This window comes from Phymastichus coffea, unplaced genomic scaffold (assembly GCF_024137745.1).
Source record: "Phymastichus coffea isolate CEN01 unplaced genomic scaffold, Cenicafe_Pcof_1.1 PCOF00038, whole genome shotgun sequence".
Taxonomy (NCBI): domain Eukaryota; kingdom Metazoa; phylum Arthropoda; class Insecta; order Hymenoptera; family Eulophidae; genus Phymastichus; species Phymastichus coffea.
In genome coordinates this window covers 1,880,629-1,906,526 of record NW_026706849.1, presented here as the reverse complement: position 1 = coordinate 1,906,526, position 25,898 = coordinate 1,880,629, and the positions used below count along the sequence as shown (strand labels likewise).

Below are 25,898 nucleotides of genomic sequence, written 5' to 3'. Positions count from 1 at the left end.
ACGTTATTTCCGCGAATGCATTTGGTTGAGTGGGAAAAATTCGAATATCGTGAAGGGACTTTTCTCTTCACCGAGTACAGTACAAAGTGCTCTAAATTTCAATTCCTGCGAGGGAAATTTTCGAGAAGAACTGAGAGAATAAACAAGCAAGATAGCCATAACAATTTTCAATTTTGCCGGAAGCCAAAAGAAGCCGCCAGAGATAGGGCGAAAGAGTTCTTTTTATAAAAAAATATGCCGTGATAAAAGCCGTCCATCGGCATAAACCTGCGCTCTCGAGGTATATACACGAGGAATGCACAAAAGCCCATTCACCTGAGCACGCTGCAGAACGATGAGTGCTAAAAATTTGAAAAGCAAAGGAAGACCCTTTTCTTGAGGTGCTTGCGCGTGAGAAAAAGGTGTTGAGATACCCAGATTTGGCAGGCCGCAAAATAAGCTTCCGCAAAGAAACGTAAAAAGCTCTCGATCGGGACGAAGAAAGCCGGCTGACTGGCTGGAATTTGAAAAAAAATTAGGCTATCAGTGAAGCGGCTTCATATCGAATAGATAAATTGTTCGAGGCTACCAATAAATTATTCGTGGCTTACCAGCGAAGATGAACTTCGAGAACGTGATGACGTACGAGGTGACTTTCGAGGCCGAACGAGCGCGGATCAAACGATTCTATCTCTTCCTTTGTGTATACGAGTATATACATGTATTGGCATGCGGTTTGGCAGCTCATCGAGAAAGGTCAACTCTTTTTATACCTTTTTGTCGAATTTCATTTCGACAGATTCTTCTATCAATACATCACTCAATCCATCCAAAAATACGCGATGGTATTATTAAATATCAGTTCTGTAGGTTTCATTTCTTTTTCTTTTTTTGTCAAGCACAAATTTTGCGCAGGGCACGAATCGATTATTCTGTCGAAACGAAATATTAACAATTGGTCGAGTGAAGTCGAATGTGAAAAATGAAAAATATTCGAACGTGACTGCATTGGACTAGCAACAAGGTACAATTGGTTCATTAATGTTCAGTAGAGTAAAATTTTTCTGGTCGGCCATACGCGCAATTTTACGAATTTTCAAACTTTATTGAGATTATCATGTGCATTTGAATAAGAGAGCATTCTTTATTCGAAATGTGGTAATTTCATATAACAAAATGCATTACGACAAAAATTCACAAAAAAAATAATTAAATAAATAAATAAGTAAGCGACACGGAAAAACGTGAAATTCACAGCAAATAATTTATAAAATAAAGCGATTAAAAATGTTCGCAATTCCTAAAAAATAAGAAGAAAGAAAGAAATTGTTGCCTTGGAAACGCTTTCAGAGGACCTCTCGGATGCTACAAAATTACACAATCGAAGTGAGCAACAAAATAAAATTCCTTCGCAAGAGCAATTCAATAACAGCGTTTCCTAACAAAAAAAGGTCGGTAGTAGCGAGTAAAAAAGTTCCCAGGGGTGAAACAGCTATCGATATAAACAGGATACAGTGAAAAAAGCAGCAGCAAGAGCGGAGTTATAGAAGTAAACCGTGGTCCGCTCGATGCGCCACTTTATGCACGACTGCACTCGATGGACACTGTATATACATGGCGACATTTAATTTTTTTCCTGTTTTATTAATTTACAGCTGCGTTTTACACTTGTACACGACGTGCTTTTGAAGTGGTATACATTTCATATGCTCGAGTGATAATTGACCTAGAACATATTAGTGAGGCTGGCAGACAATTTGCATAAAATTATTAGAAAGATTAACATTTTTTTAATTTACGCATTTCTTAAAGCGTTTCAATTATATATCGGAAATGCTATATTACTAAAACTAGAAAATAAATAATTTTTGCTGAATTTTTCATGCATATCATTTGTTTGTATTAAATTAATCCTCTGCTACTAACTACTTTAATGGCAGTAATTGAAAAGTCTGTAACAGGATCAGTAATACTTGAAGTGAATAATTACATCATCTTGAGTCGAACTATAAGAGATACTAACTATATCAATAGTTTATTTTATTTTATTTGATGTAATGGTAAATGTAGCGATATATTCTTTGTATCTTTGATGATTATCAACTCGACGTTATAAAATCATCAAAAGTTGTCAAATTAAAAGATCAAACAATCCATTATACATAGCAAACATTACATATCGTCCGTCATATTCAATAACGGTCATGAATAATTTATCTGAACTATCCAATTTCGAATGAAGAAACGTAACGAGGCAATGCGCAATGTTCAAAGACGGTGCGAGAGACAGTGGGCGTGGATTCGAGATTAAATTGAATTGCAGTATAAGGAGAAGGAAAAAAATTTCAAGATCCAGCGTCAATTTAATTAAGGAGTTAGTAAGGCTGGCTGGCAAAAGCATGCGAGAGTGGGAGAGAGAAAGAGAGAGCGAAAGAGAGAAGTAACGAACGGAAGCCGTTCGCCGCGCAGTGGGAAGGTCGCGGGTCAAGTGTTGCTCGCTCCCACACAGCCACCACAAGAGCTTCTCTCAACTCTACATAGGTGCACGACACGTGGCTATGAGGTCCGAGTTTTATACCTTCACGCAGGCCGTATATGCTACACTTTGTGATATTGTATCAAGTTCGCTTCTTTTTTTTTCCTTCTGTCTGCATGGGATGAATTCGCCTGCTTCAAAGGAATATTTTGCTTCCATTTTTCGAGATGATTTTTTTGTTTCGCTGTGGACTTTTTCTGTCGTGTGCTCTCTTTGAGTATCTACAAGCACGCGCGCGCGAGTTGGCGAAAATTGTGCGCACACCTATTCAACGAAATTTCAATTATTTGATACGAAGTTGCGTTTCGTTTTAATGAAGTTTAAGAGTCGTGCTTCAAAAATGTTATACAGGTGAGAGTTTCGCATGCTCAGAACTGTAAAATGTTAAAGAACTACTTTAATATGCACTTCAAAGTTTATATTAACGTGAAAAATACTTGATGAAAAACGTTCGAATAGAATAAAAGTTACAGGTCGAAAGACCATTTAACAAAGTGTCACGACGTCGTCAATCGTATACTACGTATTCATCGAAGAAAACAAAATTGTTGTTCACTCACCCTCATAAAACGAAAAAAAGGTAGAAGGTTGACTTTAATTGCTGTAGTTTTGCCGACAATTGAATTAACTACTGAGTCAGAGATAGATGCACCGCGCTCGTCGAATTTCTACTCGTTCAGCCGCAAGAACACGAGATAGACGTGAGAGAGAGAGAGAGAGAGAGGAAATGATTTATAATGTGACTGAAATAAGAGAGAGAGAGAGAGAGAGAGAGAGAGAGAGAGAGAAAGAGAGGCGCTAAAGCGTATATATAGCTTCGTTCGTAGAGAAATCAAAGGGAAGATATATCTCTCGAGTGGAAATGTTGGGGCTTCGCCATTGCAAGAGAGGGAGAGAGCCTCTTCAAGCGCACATACGAACTTGTCTGCACATCGATTGGAAATTTTTTTCAGCTTTCAATAAGGCCAGCGGTTTCAACGAGAGCTGCATGATAGGAATTTATTAATTTCTTTTATGTTACACTGACGTAGCAATGCTGAAAGAAGATTTGAAACAAAGTATGTCAGATTGGTAAATAAATGAGTTTTTAAAATCGGCAAAATCGTAAACAAAACTTTAGTAATCAACTTTTAACGATTCTCGGTACGACAATGAATTATATACGCGTACGCGTATGTACTAAAGCAGAGTGGACAATGTGGACCAAAGCTGCCCAGAAAAACATTTGCGTAAATACCGAACGGCAGTCCTTGCTTTGCACGCTCGTAAACAACGTGTACCGTTGTAAAACTCGATCCGATATTGGAAAAAAATTTTAACAGGATAATTTGTAAATAAATGAACTTGATACGTGGTCACAAGGCTTTATGGAAATTATTTCAGTTTTTGTCTGAATTCTTACGCGCGCGCGTGTATTTATATAGTAAACCTGACTGACCAGTTAAGTATGCATGCCAAGAAAATAGAAAAGTTGACTCGAAAGCTGCAAAACTTACGATCGCATTATAGCCTTATGAAGTTTTGAAACTGGGGGTGGCGCGAGAGAATAGCGGTCTTAGGAAACAATTTAGCGAGTTTCGATAAAAAGCGCCAGCAATTTTTCGCCAAGTCGCGCGGACGCGCGCACTCTAAAATTCATAGCTGGCAAAACGATTTTTTTTCTTCTTCGCACGGAATATCCATAATGCGCCTTAATGGCCTATGCATTACTACACTCACGTATTCGCCGCGCGTGTGCACGCTTCGGAGCCCGAAGTTCCGACAAATCGTTACACTTCGATGCACAGCTAACGAGTAGCAGAATTGGCAAACGAGAAGAAAAAGGGACACAACTTTTTAATAGCACGGCGAATCCGTCGACGTTCCTTTTGATGCAGCGCACAGCCGAGAAAGCAGTATAGAACCAAAAGGGACGCTCACGCGACAATAACTACAATCAGTGTTGCAGAAATGTCAGCAATTTCGCGAGGGAAAGGCGTCAGATTGGTCAAATTTCGTCGAAAAATACAAACCTTGCGGACTCGCACGTTTGTCCTTGTGCGCAAAAGCGACCAAAGAAGAAAAAAATATACATGGTCCGACTACACGTTTAGCTGTACTACTACTACTACTACTTTAAATATATATACATGTATATCGCTCGCGGGCCTCGCCGACGACCTGGGTTTTCCTTTCAATTTTGTTCGCCACTGGCGCAGCGTCTTCAGAGCTCCACATTCCTCCGTCCTTTATTTTCGTTTGTCGTATTTACTTTCCGACCTGCAATCTCGCTCTTTGAACAAACGTGAATGTCTCTGCGATTTTGCCGTGACCTTCGCCAAATCTTTTCGTTTGATCAACGATAAAAGGATCAGCCATGACATTTCAGACTCATTCAATAGAGCTCTATTATAACTTACAATGGTAATAATGGGGGAGAAAGCTTGTTATATATAAACGTTATTATATTAATAAATAGCGTAGAGTAAACAGTAAAGTGGTGAGTACTGCATTTTTTGGACATATTCAACTCATTATTTACTTCATCATTTGACATAGAAGTTATTACTCGTAACAATTATTATACTTTACGTTTTAATTGTAAAGTTTTTGACAAATTGTATGCAGATGTAATTAATGTCACTAAAATTATTTTAGTAATAAATAAACTTTCGACAATCTGAATGAATGCAGAGTTGTAAGTCGTTCATTGAAAATATAAATAGCAAAGTTAGTCACAATAGGTAGCTTATCTTTTCATCCACTCTGAAAGCGAACGAATTGCTTCATCAATGTTTTCGTATTGTTTGCCGCTTTCCAAGTCACTTCTACTTTTTTCCTTTAGATTATCATCTCCTACTTGTTTCACTCTCAGCCGACTTTTAATCTCTCTCTCTTTCTCTCTCTCTCTCTTTAGCAAACTTTCTCGCACTACTCGCCTTGAACTCAAATAAGTTTCCAAGAGTAATCCCTTCACGGTTCTTATTCTGTCTTTTTTTCCCTCTTTTATACTGCATTTACATTTCTATGATTTTGCTTGTTACCAGTCGACAAAGGAGAGAAAGTAATATTCTAATAACCAAAGTACATAACACGTTATTTTTTTATATATCTCGACGGAGACGGAACGCTACAAGTTTGTGTCTGTAGCAGACGAAAAAAATGTGCGTGTGTGTGTTTGCTTTTTTTTCTACCCAACTGCTCTTCCCTTTCATGTCTTATTTGAACGTGTTTAAAAGTCTCTTTCTCTCTGCGTGTAGACTCCACCCCAGCGACTTACTCGCTTTTTTCCATGGCGCAATTTTTCCTTCTTTTTTCTGTTTTCTACGGCCAAGCCCTCCTCTTTCTCCGTGAAAAGCTCTTTCCTTTCGCCTCGCAGCTCGTGAAATATGTGGACTCGAGGAGAGCCGACGCGTATTAAGAAAGGAGTTAAAGTCAAGGCGCGAGGAAATGTGCCCCTGACGACGAGACTTACGTTCGTTTGCGCCAGCCGGCTGTTTGCGCGAATCGGGCGCCGCCGAGCATTTTTTATACTCCACTTATGCAACCCACCTCCCGAGGATTATAAGTGTTGGTGTGAAACGCTTGCACAGAGAGGCAAGTCTGAGTACGGTTCTTCTTGTGCTCCAAATAATCAACTGAAATAGCCTAATCATGGCTTTGCGTTGATTTCATTATACTTATCAAGGAGTTGAATTTTTCCCATTTTTCATTGGTATCTTTGAATAAATTCTAAAGTTCGTACATTGATTATTAAATTTGTGAAGGCACTAGTAGTAAATAGAGCACTATAGTGAGCAACACGAGCAGTATTCGAAACTAACCAATATTTAATTAAATAAATGTATACAGTCATGCATATTTAACCTAGACAGCAGATTTTATACACACACACACACACACACACATACACACTTTGATATGTATTACAGATTTCGAATGGAATACTAAATTCAAAACACATCCCTCTGCAATAAGAGAGATTTCCTTTGAGAGTGTCAACTTTTATAAAAACACATCTTGCATTGCACACGTATGTTATTATGCAAGTTTATTCGACTGAAGGAACTGTTGAATTCGTGATTACTTAAATTCAGGCACAAGTTCCTTCGTAGAATATAATTCAGTCATGAAAAGTCACGTGCGCTCAATTAACTCCATGCACGTATGTAAATTCGAATGTATGCATAGGCATATTCACAATGAAATAAGCCGAAGGTGAAACGAAAGTCCATAAATAATAAGACATCATAGAGCCGGCGTAAAAATGGAGTAAGCCGGTGAGTGGGCGAGTGTCGGGAAAAAAAAAACTTAGCTTCTCGATGTACTTGGAAAGAGCGCGTTTATACATCCGTGAACTAAACAGCGTGTGTCGACGGGTGCGCGTAGCGGTTGTTATTCCACGGGCACGGTCAATTATGAATTTTCTTTACGTGCCGAGCGTGCCGGAGAAAATCTCGCGCTGCGCAAGCTAACGCTGCTCCCAGAGCTAAGTTATAGTAATCGCGATATGCCGCGTACGCGTAGTGCGCCAACTTTTCCATGGCCCAAGATTTGTAAAAGAGCCGGAGACGAATGGAACACGCTTTGACACCTTTTATTAATGAATTTCACTTTGCGCGCGCGTGTGTAAATGGCGGAACGTCGAACGTGACGCAACTATTGGGACATGTATTATGGATGAGGGTGCTGCGATATCGTGCGAGACTTTTAGGTATTCAGTGCGTTTCAATTTTTCTTTTTCCATTCGATCATTTTTATATTCGTAAAGTCGTGATCGTACTATTAATTTAGACGCCAAAGACTATAAATTTGCTTTAATAATCTCGAACCGAGCTAATCAGATTACTTTTGTAAGTGAATTCTCATAACTGAGTGATATCAAAGTCGGTAAAAGATAAAATGAGTAGATCAAATGTCGAATCACCAAATTAAATTACTATGCGAAAAGTTTTAGCATAAGCTTTTCTAATAAATTATTTAATTGTATTGATTCATTCACAATGCATCATTTCTAAATACATAACAATGGAATAAATACTACGACATTTCGACTCAGCTGTAATGATAATCTAGCGTATGTTGGTGCACTTGGTTTAGCTCGCAATCATGAAAAGGGGACAATTACGCTTTCTGTGATCATTTGGTTTTATAACCACACCTCAAAAATTATTGACTAACTACAAAAAAATCAAGTTAACGAATACGTAAAATACCGTTATGTGTTGGTATATTTCAATCACATATACATAAACAAAAGCTCGTTCGATATGGGGAAAGTCGGAATCGCGTGCAAACACTTGATCCGAAAACGATATGGATGCCTCTGGCAAGCATTAAACTAGGAGAAACAATACAGCGCGGCTCGACGCAGCTGTCCGGATCAAAACCGAAAGCTCGGCGCAGGGGATAGAAGTGCATACCAAGGCTATTACGAAGCGCTTGAGATATGCACGCGAGAGCTCTGAAACTCCTGCAAACACAAGAATACACACACGCCCACGGACTAAAGGCCATAGCAACATAAATCCCTTCTATATACATTCCGCGTTTCGACTCAAAGTTTCGCAAAGCTACAGCGTGAATGTCGATTAAAATTAATGGCCTGCGCGAGCGCATAATCTTAATTTTATCCGCGAATTTCGACGGTTAACCGCTGCTGCTTTAGCGAAACTTGCATCCACCCTGTATCCTAAGATGCAGGCCACTTTGACGCTACGGAATGCGTTGCGTGAAATTGCACCCTGTGTCTCTCAGTTTCGCCGAGCGATTTTCTCCTTCGCTCGTTTTGTTTTTTTTTTGTGTTTTTATGAGTCTCCGAAGAAAATGCGACTTTACGTCGGTGTCCCTCTTTTTCTCTCGGGGAATACTCCGAGGGAATCTCGATAAATTTTAAACTTTTATGCGTTTCAGATCTGTGCGCGCGCGCGCGTCGTCGTCGTCACGGGAGCTCGTATAAATTGCTTATTTCTCGATCGCCGAGGGCAAAGAGAGCCAGAGAGCTAAGTCGCGTTTAATCATGCGTGATTCGGCTCACTCGTGCCCCCTTTCCTTTTCCTTTGTTTCGAGATCGATCGTAAATTTATGCCTCTCCCCTAATGCTTATTCAATAGCCATTGCAGATCTTATCTGCAACTCCATCTTTACCCACGCGTTTTACAATATCTTTACGGCGTAACGTTTTCACAATATCATTACGATCTATCCACTCGGGTGAAATGATATTCTGGAAATTATTAAATGTCATTTCGTTCGCATCAGTTACTATGAACAATATTTCAATCCATTTAACGCAAAATTCTATTGTGTAACCAGATCTGTTTATCAAGCATTCGATATCCATCTAATTTTACTTGATCAAAGTTTACTTATGGAGTGAAATTCATAACGCACATGTTGAATACATAAATAGAGCCCACAAGGCACGTAAAAATACGAGTTTTTTTAAAAGTAAACCTGACGTTTATTCTTGAAACTTTGATTATTATTAAGCTAAAAATAGCATTTAAGCCGATTCGAGCTTAAGGAGTCTATGCAGATCGTCAGTCCTAAAATATATACTTCAACAAGTTACCACAATACTAATCGAGTCGTTTTCTTTTGTTGTATGTACAGTAGACTAGAAAAAATACTGTATTGAACTATTGTCGGATGTCTACAAATCTGACGATTACAAATTCTTGAATGTTATCGGCATTTCATTCTATTGAAATGTCAAGCGTTTATAGATTGGAAAGTTGATGTCCGCATTTCTTTTATTTTTGGTTTTTTAAATTTAAAGCATTTTAAATCCTAGTTTCATAAATTCATACTGTCTTGGCCATCCAACTCTAAAAGTTAGGAAGGTAATAGCATTTTGATAATAAAATTGAAAATTAAATTCAATATTGTACGTTAAGCAACAAAAACCGGTTTTACACTTTAACACCCCTATAAATTGATGTTAAATTTTTCATCACAATTAACTTCTCTACAATTGACAAATTAAACTTTTACTCTATGCAATTTCTAGCGCACAATGTAACAACAAACCTTATATTTTAATAATCTCGTAAATTTTCAAGTTTATATGTCACGCGGGACTAAAAATATTAAACTACTTCAAAACTATTCGTTGCATTGCTTCAATTAAAATAAAATGGGTCAGTGAGTAATATTTCAAAGTAATACGAATATACAAGATTTTTGGAAAAATCAACTATACGTTGAAAATTATAAAAAAAGTTGCGCTTTGTCAATAGAACTTGTGCCAGGGTAATTAATGCATGAGTAAATACCGTGGCAAATTGGTATAGAAAATAAACACGAAAAAAATTGTTGCCCACACATTGCATGATACATTTCTAGCAGTGGAATTCAACCGCCAACTAAAATATCAAAATACGAAGCACTTCTAACAGTTTTCTCGATTGACAAACGGCGACGATCGCAATAGAAACGTCACCTTCAATTTCATCTACGTCAGAATCAATTCCGCAATTTCTCAAGAAAAATAATATTTCATTTTTATCTGACACTGAAATTACGCATACTCGTGTTTTGAACGGTAACACGCACTAAATGTTACATTCAGATTTCAAATCAGATTTTACATATAAAGAGTATTATTAAGATCATGATTAATAGAGTTTGTAGAATAATTTATGGGTAGTATATGCGATTTATCAACAGAGCATAGGCCACGACCGTAACGGAGATCTAGGCTAAATCATCCAATCTTTCAGATCTAATTGGTCCCAGATGACAATGAACCATCGATCCGCCAACTGACGCGTGTTTAATAAGAGGCACAGCTGACCTTGCTTTTTTCGCAAATGAAGGAAAATTAGAAGACTGGCTCCGCTTCGTTTTTTTTAACGATGTTTATACGGATACTAATTAACTTGCATTATTTGCGATACTTATAATTTATTGTAAATGTGCGTGAATATTTTGATAGTAGAAAGGGCATGCAAACTGATAATTACACACAAAATAAACTTTATCGGAAAATCAAAATATTTAACTTTTTCTTTCTGACGATTAAATGTGAAAAATAATTGAATGCACCAGTATATACACGGCAGAAGCAATATTTTCAGTCAAGCGCTTTGCCAATAAAATTTTACTTCAATTTATCAATTTGAACCATTACTGAAAACAAATTGGGCTTGTACATAAAGGTTAAAAAAAAAGGCAGAGTACATAACGTGAAATTCGGGTAAATCTCTCAAATTCAGACAGAGGAAAAAAACGTTGGCTCAAAACCTGTGTTTTTGTGAAATGTGAAAAAGCATCAATTCGTACGTAAAATTGCTTGCCAGTCTAAATTTCGCGCAACGTCAAAACAACTGACACGATTGATGGGGTGCATTCAATCAACAAAAAAAATAAAAAAAGTAGGAAATAAAGAATTTGAATCTTTCACCTGATAGTGATATGCCGACGCAATAGAGTAGACAGATAACCAATAGCAAAGTATTTTCCCTCATTTTCCTTGTTTAATTTTCTCAAATGCCTTTAAAAACTGTCGGTAAGCAACGCACGATTGCAACGAAGAAGTGAAAAAAGTCAAAGACCGATCAGACAAGTGGTGAGCAGCAGCAGGTATGTTGAAAGCGCGCACGACATCCTACGGGTCGGGAAGCCAGAAGCCGACTAACGCCGCGGTGAGCACGCGCTCACCCCTAGAAAATCGGGTTTGCGCATGCACACATCAGCGAGAGCGAGAGAGAGGCGCACAGACACGAACACTTACCTCCGCACTCTCGCGAGCGCATAAACAGATGCCCTTCTTCACCGACTCACTTGCGCGCTGCCTGATATGCGTGTGCGAGGGGGTTATGATGATCCGGTACTTGACTCACGGATATGCTGATATCGCTGATGCGTGTTTAGGCTGGCGTTGATGCGAAGTGAATGTTTCCAAATGCTCTTGCCATGCCTGCTCAGACATCTAATCGCATGGCGCAAATAAGTTTTCATATTTAGATTTGTTCTTTTACGATTTTTTGAATTTATTACTTTCATGCGTGCAAATATTCTTAACCGGATGATTATTCTTCACTTGCAACAATAAATTTCTACAGTTATTATTTTACTTTCAATAATAACTAATGAATATTTATCATTTCTTAAATTTGCTCGTGACTTGGCTTCTTTTCATCCGCTTTTTAATACGTATTTCCAGTTGTTATTCTTTGAAGAGATTTGGAATAATGCGATTTCGCGACCCCATTTGAGACTTTGTTGGTTAATTGTGTTAAAATGCTTGATAAATTAAGATAGTTTTAATATTTGCTAACTGAAATTCGACTCCAATTTTCAAAATACAAAACCACATCAAAACTTCGATTTAAAAATCTCACGGTAATTTTGATTGCAAATTATTCCCGTTCATTTTACTTTCTAAACTAGAGAAGAAAGTAACATGAAACATTAGAGGCAATCAAGAAAATGCTTCTGCACTATCTGACTTTTCAAGAAGTTTGGCAAAGTTAACGCATTACTTATGAAAGTATTTGTGTTCCATTTAAATTTGTTAAATGATACAAGATCATTAATAAATTAGATAGGTTAACACATTTTCAATGAGAATTACTTTGCAGTAGTAATTGTTCTTATGACGTATTATTAATAATCTTTTTTTCGTACATATGTTAAGCAATCAATTTCGAAATTCTAGTTCACAGATTCACGAAAGTTATAATAAATGGATAATAAATGAAATATGCCAAGTGTATTGATTGATTAAACTAATAAATTTTATAATAATTTTTGGATCCGTGATTATCCAGCAAGACGCAAAATCGAAAAAGCTCCATAATAAAGAATTAATTATATAATTTTACGAGATTAGGTATAAATTATTCATAAAAGAATGGAAGGTAGAGCTAAGTCAACATATTTTTCCAAGTGCAATAATAAAAGATTTACCGGCCGCAGTGCATCGAGCGACGCGTAAAAATGCCATGCATAAATGCATAACTCCGCAATGCATTTGCATAGCGAGCTTCCGTTCGGCGTTGCGCCGCGTACTTGCATCGAAGTAAAGGCTAGACATATGTGGCGGCGCGTTGCGCGGAGAAAGACAAAAAAGCAAAGTGCGGCAAAGCAGGGAAGTTTAATTGGAGAGAATACGCGGAGACAGAAGCCCTTGGAGCTGCTAGACAGAAAGGCCAACGCAAAGCTCATTTATTCGGCGTTTATAAAAGAAAAAGTATGTAGAACTTTCAGTTGTATGCTACGAGAGATGGTGGCGGCGGAGTTGGCGCGAGTAGTACTCGAGACTCGTAGATTAAATAACTGCGGCGGCGACGACGACGACGGAGCTTCAGTTTGAAGAGTCCTACAAGGACGAGCGGTAGATGAAAAAAAAATTACGAAACTTTATCGAGTTTTCATTAATTAAAATGCAGATTCATATTTTTTTTTATGAATTTCCTCCCCCAAAGTTTTGTCATTTTGACGACGAGATTCAATCAAGAGAATCTCTATATACCCTTGATCGCAGTATCGAAAAGATGAGCATATAAATCACTCGGCGGATAGGTGTTTGGAAATGGAATTGTAATTATATCTCGAAATGAAGTAGGAGCATTTCATCGATGATTAGTCAAAAGTAAAATCTCGCGTGTCACTCCACGTTCGATTCTATTGTATAAGGGATTTTCTTGAGAGAGAGAGAGAGAGAGAGAGAGAGAGAGAGAGAGAGAAATGATTGAGATGACTTGCGAAATAAAAAATGTAAGTGATGAATGAGTTACGTATAAGCCTTTGCGAACCCCACGTACACACATACCTATATCTATCTCAAGTTTCCTTTGCGCGTTCCTTCGTTTCTCACAACTCGCTAATGCACAAAGCCGAATTCCCGTAATTGCGCCGCAACCTTGAAGTTTCTCCAGAAAGCTCGCCTTATACCCCAGGTATATATATATAGGTATACATATCTCATGAGACTTACCAACCCAGATTTCCTTTGTACTTTCTTTTTTAACAGCTTGAGCTACTAATTTATTGTCGGACAACTATATCCGCGCTAATTTAGTGGTTGGCTTAGTATTTTACCCACTGATGTTTATGCTGATGAGGTCTTTTACGTTTTGTTTATTATTTTTCCTGGCGAAAATTTTATATAAATAGAGTTGTTGACGTATACATTAATACCTTTGATAATTAATTTCACGCTATTACAATGGTTTTCAATGTATATTTTCTCGATTAAATCATATTTCATTCGAAAGCCTTTTAGATATTAAAAAAGGTAATGTCCAAATTCATTGATGTATAATATTATTTTCGCATATATATAAAGACAATTGAAGTTATAAAATATTCATGCTAAAAACAATCTATATAAAAGAAAAACTATTAGTTGTTTGAAAAAATATTTCCATCACAGCAAGCAATTATGTAAAAGTACAATAGATACTAATAAAACTCTGAAAAATTGAGGAAAGGAAACTCTCCTTCAACTCCAATCTCAAAATGAAAGTACAAAAAAGTAAAGAAGCCCTAATATAGGACGGTACGTGTACGAATTTCATCGAGGTAAAAATTGAAAGAAAAAAAAATTGAAGTAAGACAGATGGGGGGGGGGGGGGTGTAAGAAGCGTGACTAAAAGACTTAGAGCCTTGGCATAAAAGTACTTTTATTCGGCCATAACAACTTGCTATCATCACGCGCTCTCGTCGGCTTCAGCGAAAACTTTCTCCGCGTTCTCAGTTTCATGCATAATAACGTATCTCTTGGATGCTGCCTGTCTGCTCCCGGCCTAAAACTCAAGTTACACGTACAGCGCGAGGGATGATATTAAAGAATCGAGTAGGCGGGGCAGGTGAAAAACAATTTCATTTTCCGTAGAGCTTCGATAACTCGTTATCGGGGTCGTCAGAGAGACTTGAAACATGCGACAGTGTCAAGGGGTAAAGAGAGGAGGGGATGAGTGCGTGTATCTACATCCACTGTGAGAGAGATAAAGATGATGTGGGAGAGAGAGGGAGAGAGAGAGAGAGAGGAAGAGAACTGTAGTCGTGCCAAATATCCGCATTCGATGCGGCAAACGCTTATACAATCTCGCGCTCGCGTCTGTGCTTGTAGATACAGAGAGACAATAAACTCGATGCGCCTCTCTTTGCTCGCATGAGTATATATATGTACCCTTGTATGCGAGTGCATTTGCGTATCTCGTACGCTCTATTTCTTTCGAGTCTTCTCGTCAATAAAGATTTCATCTTTCGACCTTTGTTTTCTTAGCTCGCTGGCTGCGACTTTGCTCGATATACTAAATTTAGTCTATGCGGCAAATACGCATTCACGATATAATTTATATATTTTGCAATCTTGCATATATCTATTTTTATCAATAGTACTGTCAGTGAATAACTGCTTCTAAATATAGTTTTTGGAAATGTTCAATTATTGAATCCTTGGTAGGTGGACAATTTCTCAATTTCCGTAAAGTTGAAAGTAATACAGATATTATCTGCTGGCAAGGTTCCCGTTCTCAAATATGTTGTTACTTGACCACGTTTGATCTGTAGACCCAAAGATCTTACTTGTTGCTAGCTATATGTACCACTGAATGGAAATTTGATAGAAACGTATGCTCAAGATTAATATCTATATATAAAGAAAAATTTTCAGTACAAAGTTTACAATACCGATTGGATTTATGAACGCGACAGATATTTTCACAGAAAACCTTTCGTTCACGCCAAGCTTTTCTGCTGAAAATTTTCGATTTATTTAGTAGATAGAAGCAAATTAGTGTGCTATGTATACAGTGCGTCTACAAGCTCGCTTGCTCATGCAATTCCGTAGCATGGCGAGAAACTAGCATAAAAACCAACGTTGATATTAACTTTCAGAGAACCAACTGGAAACTAAGTAGAAAAAGTAAACTCGGCGCGAAACGAACGAACGTCTAGCATCTGGCGCTAAATATAGACTTCTGCTACTACAACTGTGTTATTAGCTTTTCGTCTGTAAAACTATCCGGTTCTTCTTTTTCCTACCTTTTAAAAATTTTCATTTTCGAGCTTATGTAGATTTTCATCCGAAAATGTCGTCTAACAAACGTCTGCCTCAAGTGTTGTAACGTGTTACACTCAATCTAACCCGTTTGCGAAAAAAAAGTCAAACCATAATGTAACTTGGAATCATCGATTGAACGTGTCGCATTCTTCTTTATTTTTTCAATTTTGGAATAAGCGAAGGGAAAAGCAAAAGTTCCATTTAAGCGAAAGAAATCGGTGCTCTTTTCAATTATTCAATGCTGATACGATTTTTATTTAAAACGAAAAATTGATGCTCGAATTCAAGATTTCATTTAGAGAATAAAGTAGATCAGCCAACTTTGGGCTAGTTGCAAATCCTATTTTGAATCACCGAAGCTCTTGCTACGTACCACAAAGAATATTTAATATAAATTTCTGATTTATATATATATATATATATATATATATATATAATCGGTACAACAAATAGGAGGCATCGGTCGATAAACAAGTATTCAACCCAAAATTTAATTAGCGTGGTTTTCTATTTGCCTGCACTAGACTCTAAAGTAATAGTAAGCATCAAAATAAGAAGAGAAAAAATTACAGAAAGAAATGTGACTCATCTCGTAATTATATGTAACATAAAAGTGTTTTAATTAAAGCCGAAATGAGGCGTCCGTCGTCTGGGATCTAGAATGAAAGAAAAAAAGAAGAAAATCGAGCATATAATTTGAATCTTTTAATTAAAAGTCAAACCGGTAGCCGAAAATAATTCACAGATAGTGTCGGAAATCCGTAGGGAATTCCAGGTCGGTGGTCGCAGGCGCGTGGAAGTGACAAAGCCCGTTTCGCGGCAATCGAGGCGGGTGTTTTACGAGGCGCGTCTTGTGCATACGACACACACACACACACACGCACACACACAAACAACTTTAAATATGACAAAGCGACTCGCTGCAGATGGATTTTACGCGTTTCAAGTTTGCGCAAGTGGCACACAGAGACTTCCAGCTTGCGCTTTTTCGCATAGACTATCTGGCGCAACGCTCGTAAACCTACGTAGGCTGAATTAATTCTCGTATTTTACCGAGCGTAAAAGCGTAGAGATTCAGCGAGCTGCATTGAGATCGTCGGTTTGTTACGACATGCTGACAACACGGTGATTTTTCAAGATGGTTTTCAAATATTCTGCGTATTGTATTCTTTTCTTTTTAATTTTGTCTAGCTACGAGATTTAACGGCAAAATTAAATATTTGGTCATTGATATCTTATCGAGGGCATCTTAAACAATTCATTTTGTTGACTACCGATGATGTACCGCGACTCAAAATAATTCGTACGTGATATTTACATCATTTTTATTGTATCTTCAAAATTAAGTAGTTTAAGCTTAACTTTTGGAAAAATTTTGATAGCAACACTCACACTTGCAAAATTTTATGCAGCCGTTTTATCTTTATTGTCTTCTACATAATTAAGTTAAAATAAAAAGTTATGCATTTCATCGATAAGAAATTATTTATATGCCAATATATATTATTCATGAGCGACACAATAAATAAATGCAAGAAATATTTTCATAAACAACAATTATCCCATGCGCTCAAATTTTCGCAATAATATGTCACGGCTTTGATAATTACAGACCGACAAAATTTCAAAATGAAATAAACCTAAAAACGCGATAGTATACTTCCATAAGTTTTCGAAGCGCTGAATCGGAATCTAGTTTCAGAATTGATCCATCATCTAAGGTACGTTCTCGAGATATCCTAACCTAAATGTGCAAAAATCCGAATATTTTACTATATGTTTGCGGTTATGCAACGCCGTGAATACATTTTTTTTCCAAAAACAATTAAAGTAATGACAAAGCAGCACTCTTAACCATTAAAACCTATTTTTCGGATTAGTGTTATCTTTTTCTTTCGTCGAGATCTCATTAATTGAATCTAAGTATACTGTAGCAGTTCCGCACCAACATTAAAACAGCTCAAACCCCAAAATTAGTGATCATGTAAGCCCAGATTCTTTAACTCCAATTACCTTAACTTCCGATCCCTGTAATCTGTGATTTTAATGTTGTTACGAAACTACTAAAATACTCAACATCAATCAATATCTCAATGAAAAAGAAAGATATCTCTAATTCTAAAAATGAGGTTTAAGGGGTAAGAGTACCACTTTATGGTGGTTTTACTGGTTTTTGGAAAAAAAATTTATTCACTACTATACAAAATATAGTATCGAGTTTTTGGGTTTTTTTGGTCGGTCCGTGTTATTGTGTGAACATTTTGCATTATAGCATGAAAAAATGTATTATTTACTTTCCTCATAAAAAAAACAAATCACAACTACCGCTATAAAATAAAAATCGCATTTTCAAAACCTTTTCCAACCGTAAAATTGGCATAACCAAGGATAGAAGCAGGTAGCGCTCTCGAGCCTTCTCTGCGTCCGATATTTATTATTTGAGCGCTGCGAACGACACTTTCCCGAGAGGGAGAGTGGACTATCATTTCAGTCTGTCGGAAAGTCGCTACCAGAGCTACAGCTGAGATGGAGGATTCCCGTCACTTCAATTGCACTTCGATTGTCCTTGAAGCGAGCCAAGCCCGTCACGAAGCGACCCAAACCCTGATCCGTTTACGATCGGACACCTGTATACGCTTGACTGGTCAGCTAGATTTTGGGTTACCTGATAGAGAGAGAGAGAGAGAGAGAGTGAGAGAGAGAGCGAGAGAGAGAGAGAGAGAAAAGCCATTTTGAGCTTCAGCCAATGAGATCAAAGCATTTAGACCTACTACTATTGCAAGTCGGCAAACATCAACAACTTGCTGTCTTAGGGATTGTCAGTTTCACGCTGTCTCTGTTGGAGCGTACTCTTCACCCTCCTAATTTCTGACTTAATAGTAAAATGTTATTGTTACGAAACGATTGGATTATTGCAATACTCTGTCGATCGATCCATTAATTCAGAATCGTACTGTTTTTATAAAGAAGAGTTAACACGATTTAGAATACAATATGGGTAGCACAAAACTATATCTGTCAATAACAGTTGTTTGCTTGATTATCATAGAAATCTGGCATTGCAATGCTGCGTTAGAGAATTTGGAATCTAGTGAAAAGTGTGTGAACATTTACAAGTGTGAGCCAGTGTTGAGACTTATGAGAGTGCCGATGGTCAGAAAGAAGATTTGGAGACAAGTAGCGCGGGCACATTGCGGATTTGAAGGTAGAGTATTTCTATTGAGCGCAATGATTTTCACTGTTTTTGAAGACAAATTTGTCATCACCCATTATATTACAAAATAGTAATCGTAAAAATATCAAATTCAAGGACATAATAGAGATTATTATTAAAATAGATTAATTAATAGTTAAGCTTATCCATTTTCCAAAATTCCAGGCAACGATCACAAAGTTTACTGCGACGTAGAAAAAATAATCCGCAGGCCAGAGCGTTTCGAGGTAGTATTGGACGCTCACTCGGTAAACGACATGCCGACAGCCACTCCACCTGCGCCCGTCGATCCTCTCTCAAGTTCCACTGACAAGCACCCGAACTTTCGACTACTCGATCATGATATTTGCGGTCCCGTGCCGCAAAATTACAGAGAGCAGGCAATCACGAGGATAATTGGTGGCAAAGAAGCTGAGATCGATGAATTTCCTTGGATGGCTTTGCTCATTTATCGCGAAAATTATTACCGTAACAATAAAATTCAATTTCGATGTGGTGGCACAGTTATCAACCGCAACCACGTTATGACAGCTGCGCATTGCGTCACTCACTTGCACATCAGTTAGTTGTTACTATTGTTTAAATTATTTCTCATATTTGTTTCTAGTATCTGTTTATATTCGCGTTTGAAAAATTGCCAAACATATAATCTGGTTTCCGATTTTTTGCAGATATCAAACTGAGTGGCGTGAGGGTAGGCGAGTATGATCTGAGCAGTGAACGAGATTGCAAGAACGGCATTAAGTGCAATTATAAGCACGAAGATTTTAAGATCGATGAAGTTTACCCCCACCCAGATTACTCGAACGAAAATTATCACAACGACATTGCCATTATAAGGTGAGATAGACACACACGTGGGTTAAAACTGTTACCCAATATTATTCATTATTAATTGAACTAGATTAAAATTTTAATAAAACCCGTAGGCTGAAAGGCTCAATTGACTTTAAGCGAACGCACATCCGACCAATCTGTCTACCCATAGATAAGGCGGAAGTTTTGCCGATGCAAGGAATCGTGACAGGTTGGGGTTCACTGGGAGATGACTCGCCGAATAGTCGAGTGTTACAAAAGGTCACCTTACCAATTGTGTCTTTGGAAAAATGCCAGATTCTCTATAGTGACGTGATAAAAATCGGTTATAAGCAATTCTGTGCGGGAGGATACAGAGGCATGGATTCTTGCAGCGGAGATAGCGGGGGTCCCTTACAGGTTGTCTCCCTATACAGAGGCAGTTTCAGAATGGTTCAACGAGGAATCGTCAGTTACGGAAGAAGTACTTGCGGCTTGGAGGACTCGCCCGGCGTGTACACTAGTGTAGCTGATTACATGCATTGGATTTTGAATACGATCAGAGCCTAACTGGATCACGACACATTTGTGTGGTGAAATGACGGTGGCTTTTGAGTTGCATAACTGTTGTTGTCCAGCGGAATGACGTCAAATCTATAAAATTACTTTTTATGGACTTTGTAAATACTGTATCTAGTATTGGAATGTAGTGTGTGTCGTAGCGTCAGCGAGTGTACGAACAGTCATAACTTTTTATTGTCAGAGAATTTTAAAACGCGCGTGCTCCCATTTTAAAGTTGCGGCTCTTTAAACTGAGCCATCATAAAATCAGTTTGATAATATCTATAACCCAACTCATCACCGTTTGAATCAAACTACTTTGAGAAAAAAGAAAAGAAAGGATTTTAGAGAATTAACTCAAGTATTATGAAATTTTAATCTAGAAGCTACAAAAATTTTTAAATGAAACGTTATTATTAATTCAAACAATTTTTTTATTTTTTGTTATCGAATAACATACTAGGAATACATTAAGTGTTTTACATGTTGATATTTATAATAATAAATACAATACTGCATAATAAATAATTTTGTTATACATATTTTAAAAATAATCCTTTTCATAAACAATGTTAATAAGAAATAATTGATTATTAGACAAAGAAAAATTAAAAAAAATTGAATATTGCCGAAACCCGGGATTGAACCGGGGACATTTAGATCTTCAGTCTAACGCTCTCCCAACTGAGCTATTTCGGCGGACTTTTTTCGTAATTTATACATGATTTTCAGGTAAGGTTATGCAATAATTTGCTCAAATGCAATGTTATAACAAATGCTTTTAAACGTGTAATTTTTGCAACTTTAAAACGTTAAAATATTATTTCTACAGAATATCATATTTCTATATGCGCGCGGAATTCAAATGACAACTTAAGTAAAATTAGTACGTACTCGAACTACAAATTATCTAATTTTGATACTTATTATTTTTCCATCACTATACCATTGTAAATACATACATCTAAGATTCGAAATTCCAATTTCATATCATTTATCAACATACAAAAAAAAAGAATCGTAAATTTTCTATTTAATAGTTATTCTTTTTTGTATTATTAGTACTATCATTATTTTTTTATTTTCATAGATAATATCTAATTTTTTTATATTTAAAATCAATTTTTGTAAAACGATATCAATGTTCATATAAATAAGCTAGAAAATTTATTTGTAGTATATTTCGTAATTATTATTTAAATTTGTGACATACAAACTTCAAAAAAAATTCAGAACACATCTTTGTTTTTATATATATTTTTTTATATTAGTCCTAATCGTTATCACTGGACTAATTAGGCTTAAAAAGCGCAACAATAACAATAGACTTCAATAAGAGTTTTGTTTGTTATTTTATTAATACTGTTAACATTTTGAATAATTAAATAATCCGTAGTTACATATAATAAATTCAAAAATTATTAGATACGTACGGGGGTCTATATTAATATTATTGACATAAGATTTGATTATAATATAATTTTTATATATATATATATATATATATATATATATATATGCGATTTATGACATCAAATACCAGCTGCAGATAAATACTGTAAGGCTAATGTTATCTATGGGTGATCGACTGATCGATGCAGGATGCATGCGGAGCAGGACGCAGGTTTATTTGTTTAGTTTAGGTTGCTTCAATAGCGCGGCACGCCGTTCGCATTATTATGTACATATCAGAATCAACAAAAGTCTCAACTTTCTAAACAATTTCAAGTCAATGGTTAACAGACAACGATAAATGCTGAACAGTTGAACTCAACCAATGCGGTGTTAGCAGCTCCGTTTTTAGTCTACCCGTCCAGCTCAGCCAGGCTCATATTAGTTTTAAAGCATTTGTAAATTGTATTTAGTAGTTAAACGTTAATCTTTTATTTGTTCATGTATTTGTTTGAGCCGATTCTTCTAAAAAAGCGTTGAAGATTGGAATTCGCTTCTTTGGACTTGTTTTCAAATGTTCAAAGCGTGATTAAACGAAACAAGCAAAATGTCGAGTATGAGGCAAACACCGTTAACCTGCAGCGGACACACTCGGCCTGTTGTACATCTTCATTTTTCTGATATTACGGATTCTGGTTACTATTTAATTTCTGCTTGTAAAGGTAAAACATCATTGATTTATATATTTATAACTCTATACTTTCCAAGTTAGAAAGTAGATTTTTGTATATTTTGAGGTTAGTTTGACTCATGATTTTAAATGAATATAATTATAAAAGTACATATTTCATAACAAAAATTTATACAAAAATGATATTAATTGTATACTTTACTGCATACCATTGACATTTATTAATAAAAATTAATTCAATTGAAGATTTTTGATTATTTTAATATTTAATTTTGATCAGTATTATCACATCAGTTTTCAAGTGTTTTAGAGCTTAGTATATTTCTTTTATACAAATAGACCAATGATTATTTGTATATCGATTATATAACTTTTTATTAATATTACCTGATAAAAAATCTATAATTTTACACATAGCTTGTATTCCAAAAAAATATATATCCAAAGTATATATTCTGTTGAATATAAAAAGTTTTCATAAATGTTACAAGAAGTATATGTAAAAGCTTATAAGGAAACTAAATTGTTTGAATAAATATTTATTTTATATAATATGATAAGAATGAAAATTAAAAAGAAAGTGTAGCTGACCTTTTCTGACTAGATATGAATTTTACGTCTTTTTATTAAAAACTTTTATTTGTTTATATTTTTATTTCAAGAAATACATATTTTTAAAACCTGAAATATACTAATAATTGAAATCTGTAATATATATTTATCAGAAGCTAAATGATAATATATCACTTCTGTTTATATAATTTAGAAAAAAGTAATTTATACAATTATTCTTTAAAGAATCAGCTTACTTTTAGTTGTATCTATATTTTATATATAAATGTTCAGCCTTTTGTTCTATAGATACTAGTTTCTATAGGTTTCTGGTCATTATTTATTATTAAACAAAATACTGCAAATATATAATAAGTTGTATTATTATCATTTCATTGTAACAGGCAACGTATTCTTAAAAAAGTAACCTTAAAAGATATTTTTTATAAATACTTTTCATTTAATTATCTGACAGGAGATTATATCAAAACAAAATGATGTGAAGCATCAACGTCAATAGAAAAGGCATTTCGATTTTAGCTTTGATAAAAGTGTTTTTAAACAATAAAAAATTTATTTTGTTTTTGTATATAAAGTACACATATTTATATACTATGTAGTACATATATTTAGTATATACATATATATCTTTTTGTACATATATTGAATAATATTTCTGTTTAAAATAAGTTACTAATCATTTTATTATTCTTCATATCAAATTTTTTTATAATAAAAGCAGACAATTGAATGACTAATAATAGTTATTAACTTATAATTTTATTTTTAGATGGTAAACCTATGTTACGACAGGGTGATACGGGAGACTGGATTGGAACATTTGAAGGCCACAAAGGAGCTGTTTGGGGTGTTGCATTGAACCCTCAGGCTACTAAAGCAGCAAGTGGAGCTGCTGATTTTAATGCTAAAGTATGGAATGCTATTACTGGAGATGAAGTTCATTCATTCCAGCACAAGCATATAGTCAAAGCTGTTGACTTTAGCAGAGACTCTGTGTATTTAGCGACAGCTTCCAATGAAAAGCTTGTTCGAATTTTTGATTTGAATAAACCAGATGCTGATCCACAGGTAATTTGTGATTCAAAACTATTTTCAAAAAAATAACTTGTTATAGAGTTTCATTATACACTAGAAATGTACATTTGTATTTTTCAGTTTATTGAAATAAAACGTAAGCAAAAATATATAAAACATTATTATTGTTTATTTTAGGTACTTTCTGGACACACCAATAGTATAAGACACGTTACGCTTTTCAATGACGATACACAACTCATTACTTGCGCCGAAGATAAGACATTGAGAGTTTGGGACAAGAAGAGCGGCGAGGAAGTTCGAAAACTCGATTTTCCAGCTATTCCAAGATCTATGGAGCTCTCGAGAGACGGGGCGATTCTTACGACGACTCATGCTAATATTGTAACATTTTGGGATAGCAAGGAGTAAGTGTTTTAAAAATCATAATTGCTTTTAAATCATGGCATCAGATACTTTACAAATTTTACAATATTTTTAATTTTTGAATTTCAATGTATAAATTCTTATAAAACCTTATTTTCATATTCATTAAATATATTTCAATTAATTTTTTCTATAATGCTTTTTTTTTATTTGTGGTTCATATAGAACGCAAATATGAATAATTGATGAAGTTTACAAGTTTAAATATACGTTATTAGGTGCAATTTTCACATCAAACTTATCATTAATTCGTCCTTTATAACTGAAGGAGTTAGTTTTCTACCTCGCGTAAAAGATGTATTATTAACAAGAAAGTCACGATCAAATAACCTTATAAAATATTTTTTTCAACGTCAAATAAATCAAATTTTGTACAATTTGCGTTTTTTTAAATTAATCTTACTGTATTAAAAAAATACTCTTTGTCATGCTACCTGATGAGGGATAAAATCAACAGTATAATTATCACGTATTATCTTTATCTTATACTCACCTTTCCCCTCACTTACTTGTATTTTTCTATTTTTAGGCTGACTAAGATACGTGAGATCACAGTACCGACTCAAGTCAACAGCGCGAGCTTACATCCTGATAATAGTATCTTCGTATGTGGAGGAGAAGACTTTAAAATGTATAAGTTCGACTATATCACGGGTAATGAAATTGGTAAGTTAAATATTTTGTTACTCTTGTATTAAGATAATTATGAGATTTTCCAGCAAAGTATGACATTATTTAAATATTAGACTGATTGTAAAACTCGTATTACGGTAAATTCCATTACAAATGTCTTAGAAATTTACAATTCATAACGGATCAAACTGAAATGAAAAAAATATTAAATTAATAATTTAATCTAAATTCAATTATTTGTGATTTAGAATTTTGAACAATCTTACATTATCGGTATCCATTCGATGTTGTACTGTTTGAAACGTGTTATTAGTATTTAAAAATCTTTTTATGAATAATTAAGAATATTTTCTTTTTAAAACATCTCTTCATTTTCCAGAGTCATTCAAAGGCCACTTTGGTCCTATTCATTGTGTACGATTTTCACCCGACGGTGAACTATATGCTAGCGGTTCGGAAGATGGAACATTGAGATTGTGGCAAACAACTGTTGGGAAAACTTATGGATTGTGGCGTTGCATCGAGCATCCACCTGCAATTCCAGAAAATGCCGCATTGGTCAACAGCAAGCCAGAAGTTATTGCCAATTAAAAATAGGTGGTCTAAATATGCTCAAAAGATTCCTATATTTTTTATTGAAAAAAATTTTTTAATATAGGATCTTGAATCCATGCATAAGTTCAGACTGATCAATAAAAAAATGTTTTTTCTTGAAAAAATTGATAGTATTTTACTGATAGATCGAATGTCTCAATGCAGAATTACTTGTAAATAAAATATGGAAAGCTTCTTCAAGAGCTGAAAAATGACAATGAATGTGTTTTTTATATTAATTTAAAGCAAGTAGTAAATTATTTGAGGTATGTGATAAAAATATCTTTTATTTATTTGTAATACGCTAGACCAACCATTAAAAATAAACATTAACATTTATTAAAGTTATACATGCCATATTTTATCATACAAAAAATATGTATAAAGCTTGAAATTATAATACAATGTAAAAAAGTTCAGATGACGCATTTTTTTATTCAAATAATGTAACTGACGTTCAAACAAATATCTT

The 25,898-nt window shown here is 35.3% G+C and overlaps 3 protein-coding genes and 1 non-coding gene across 4 annotated transcripts in view; 2 read left to right on the top strand and 2 right to left on the bottom strand.

Moving 5' to 3' along the window:
- The window catches only part of LOC131663691 (uncharacterized), a 73,842-nt gene extending 62,726 nt beyond the window's left edge, over positions 1-11,116 (bottom strand). The window contains exon 1 of the mRNA XM_058934232.1: positions 10,902-11,116. Within this exon, the coding sequence (XP_058790215.1) occupies positions 10,902-10,965 (64 nt within the window). The 5' untranslated portion in view covers positions 10,966-11,116. The remainder of the gene's footprint in view (positions 1-10,901) is intronic.
- A 6,930-nt stretch (positions 11,117-18,046) lies between these two features.
- LOC131663809 (CLIP domain-containing serine protease B4-like) lies at positions 18,047-20,507 on the top strand. Its single transcript, XM_058934475.1, has 4 exons — positions 18,047-18,717; positions 18,892-19,287; positions 19,398-19,566; positions 19,656-20,507. Exons 1-4 carry the CDS (start codon positions 18,507-18,509, stop codon positions 20,089-20,091), a joined length of 1,212 nt encoding a protein of 403 aa, XP_058790458.1. The 5' UTR covers positions 18,047-18,506; the 3' UTR covers positions 20,092-20,507.
- A 201-nt stretch (positions 20,508-20,708) lies between these two features.
- Trnaf-gaa (transfer RNA phenylalanine (anticodon GAA)) lies at positions 20,709-20,781 on the bottom strand. The gene has a single exon. It is a non-coding gene; the product is annotated as a tRNA-Phe (tRNA).
- A 984-nt stretch (positions 20,782-21,765) lies between these two features.
- On the top strand, positions 21,766-25,744 carry LOC131663676 (serine-threonine kinase receptor-associated protein). Its single transcript, XM_058934207.1, has 5 exons — positions 21,766-22,196; positions 23,508-23,806; positions 23,951-24,180; positions 24,729-24,865; positions 25,212-25,744. Exons 1-5 carry the CDS (start codon positions 22,082-22,084, stop codon positions 25,421-25,423), a joined length of 993 nt encoding a protein of 330 aa, XP_058790190.1. The 5' UTR covers positions 21,766-22,081; the 3' UTR covers positions 25,424-25,744.
- The last annotated feature ends 154 nt before the right edge of the window (positions 25,745-25,898 follow it).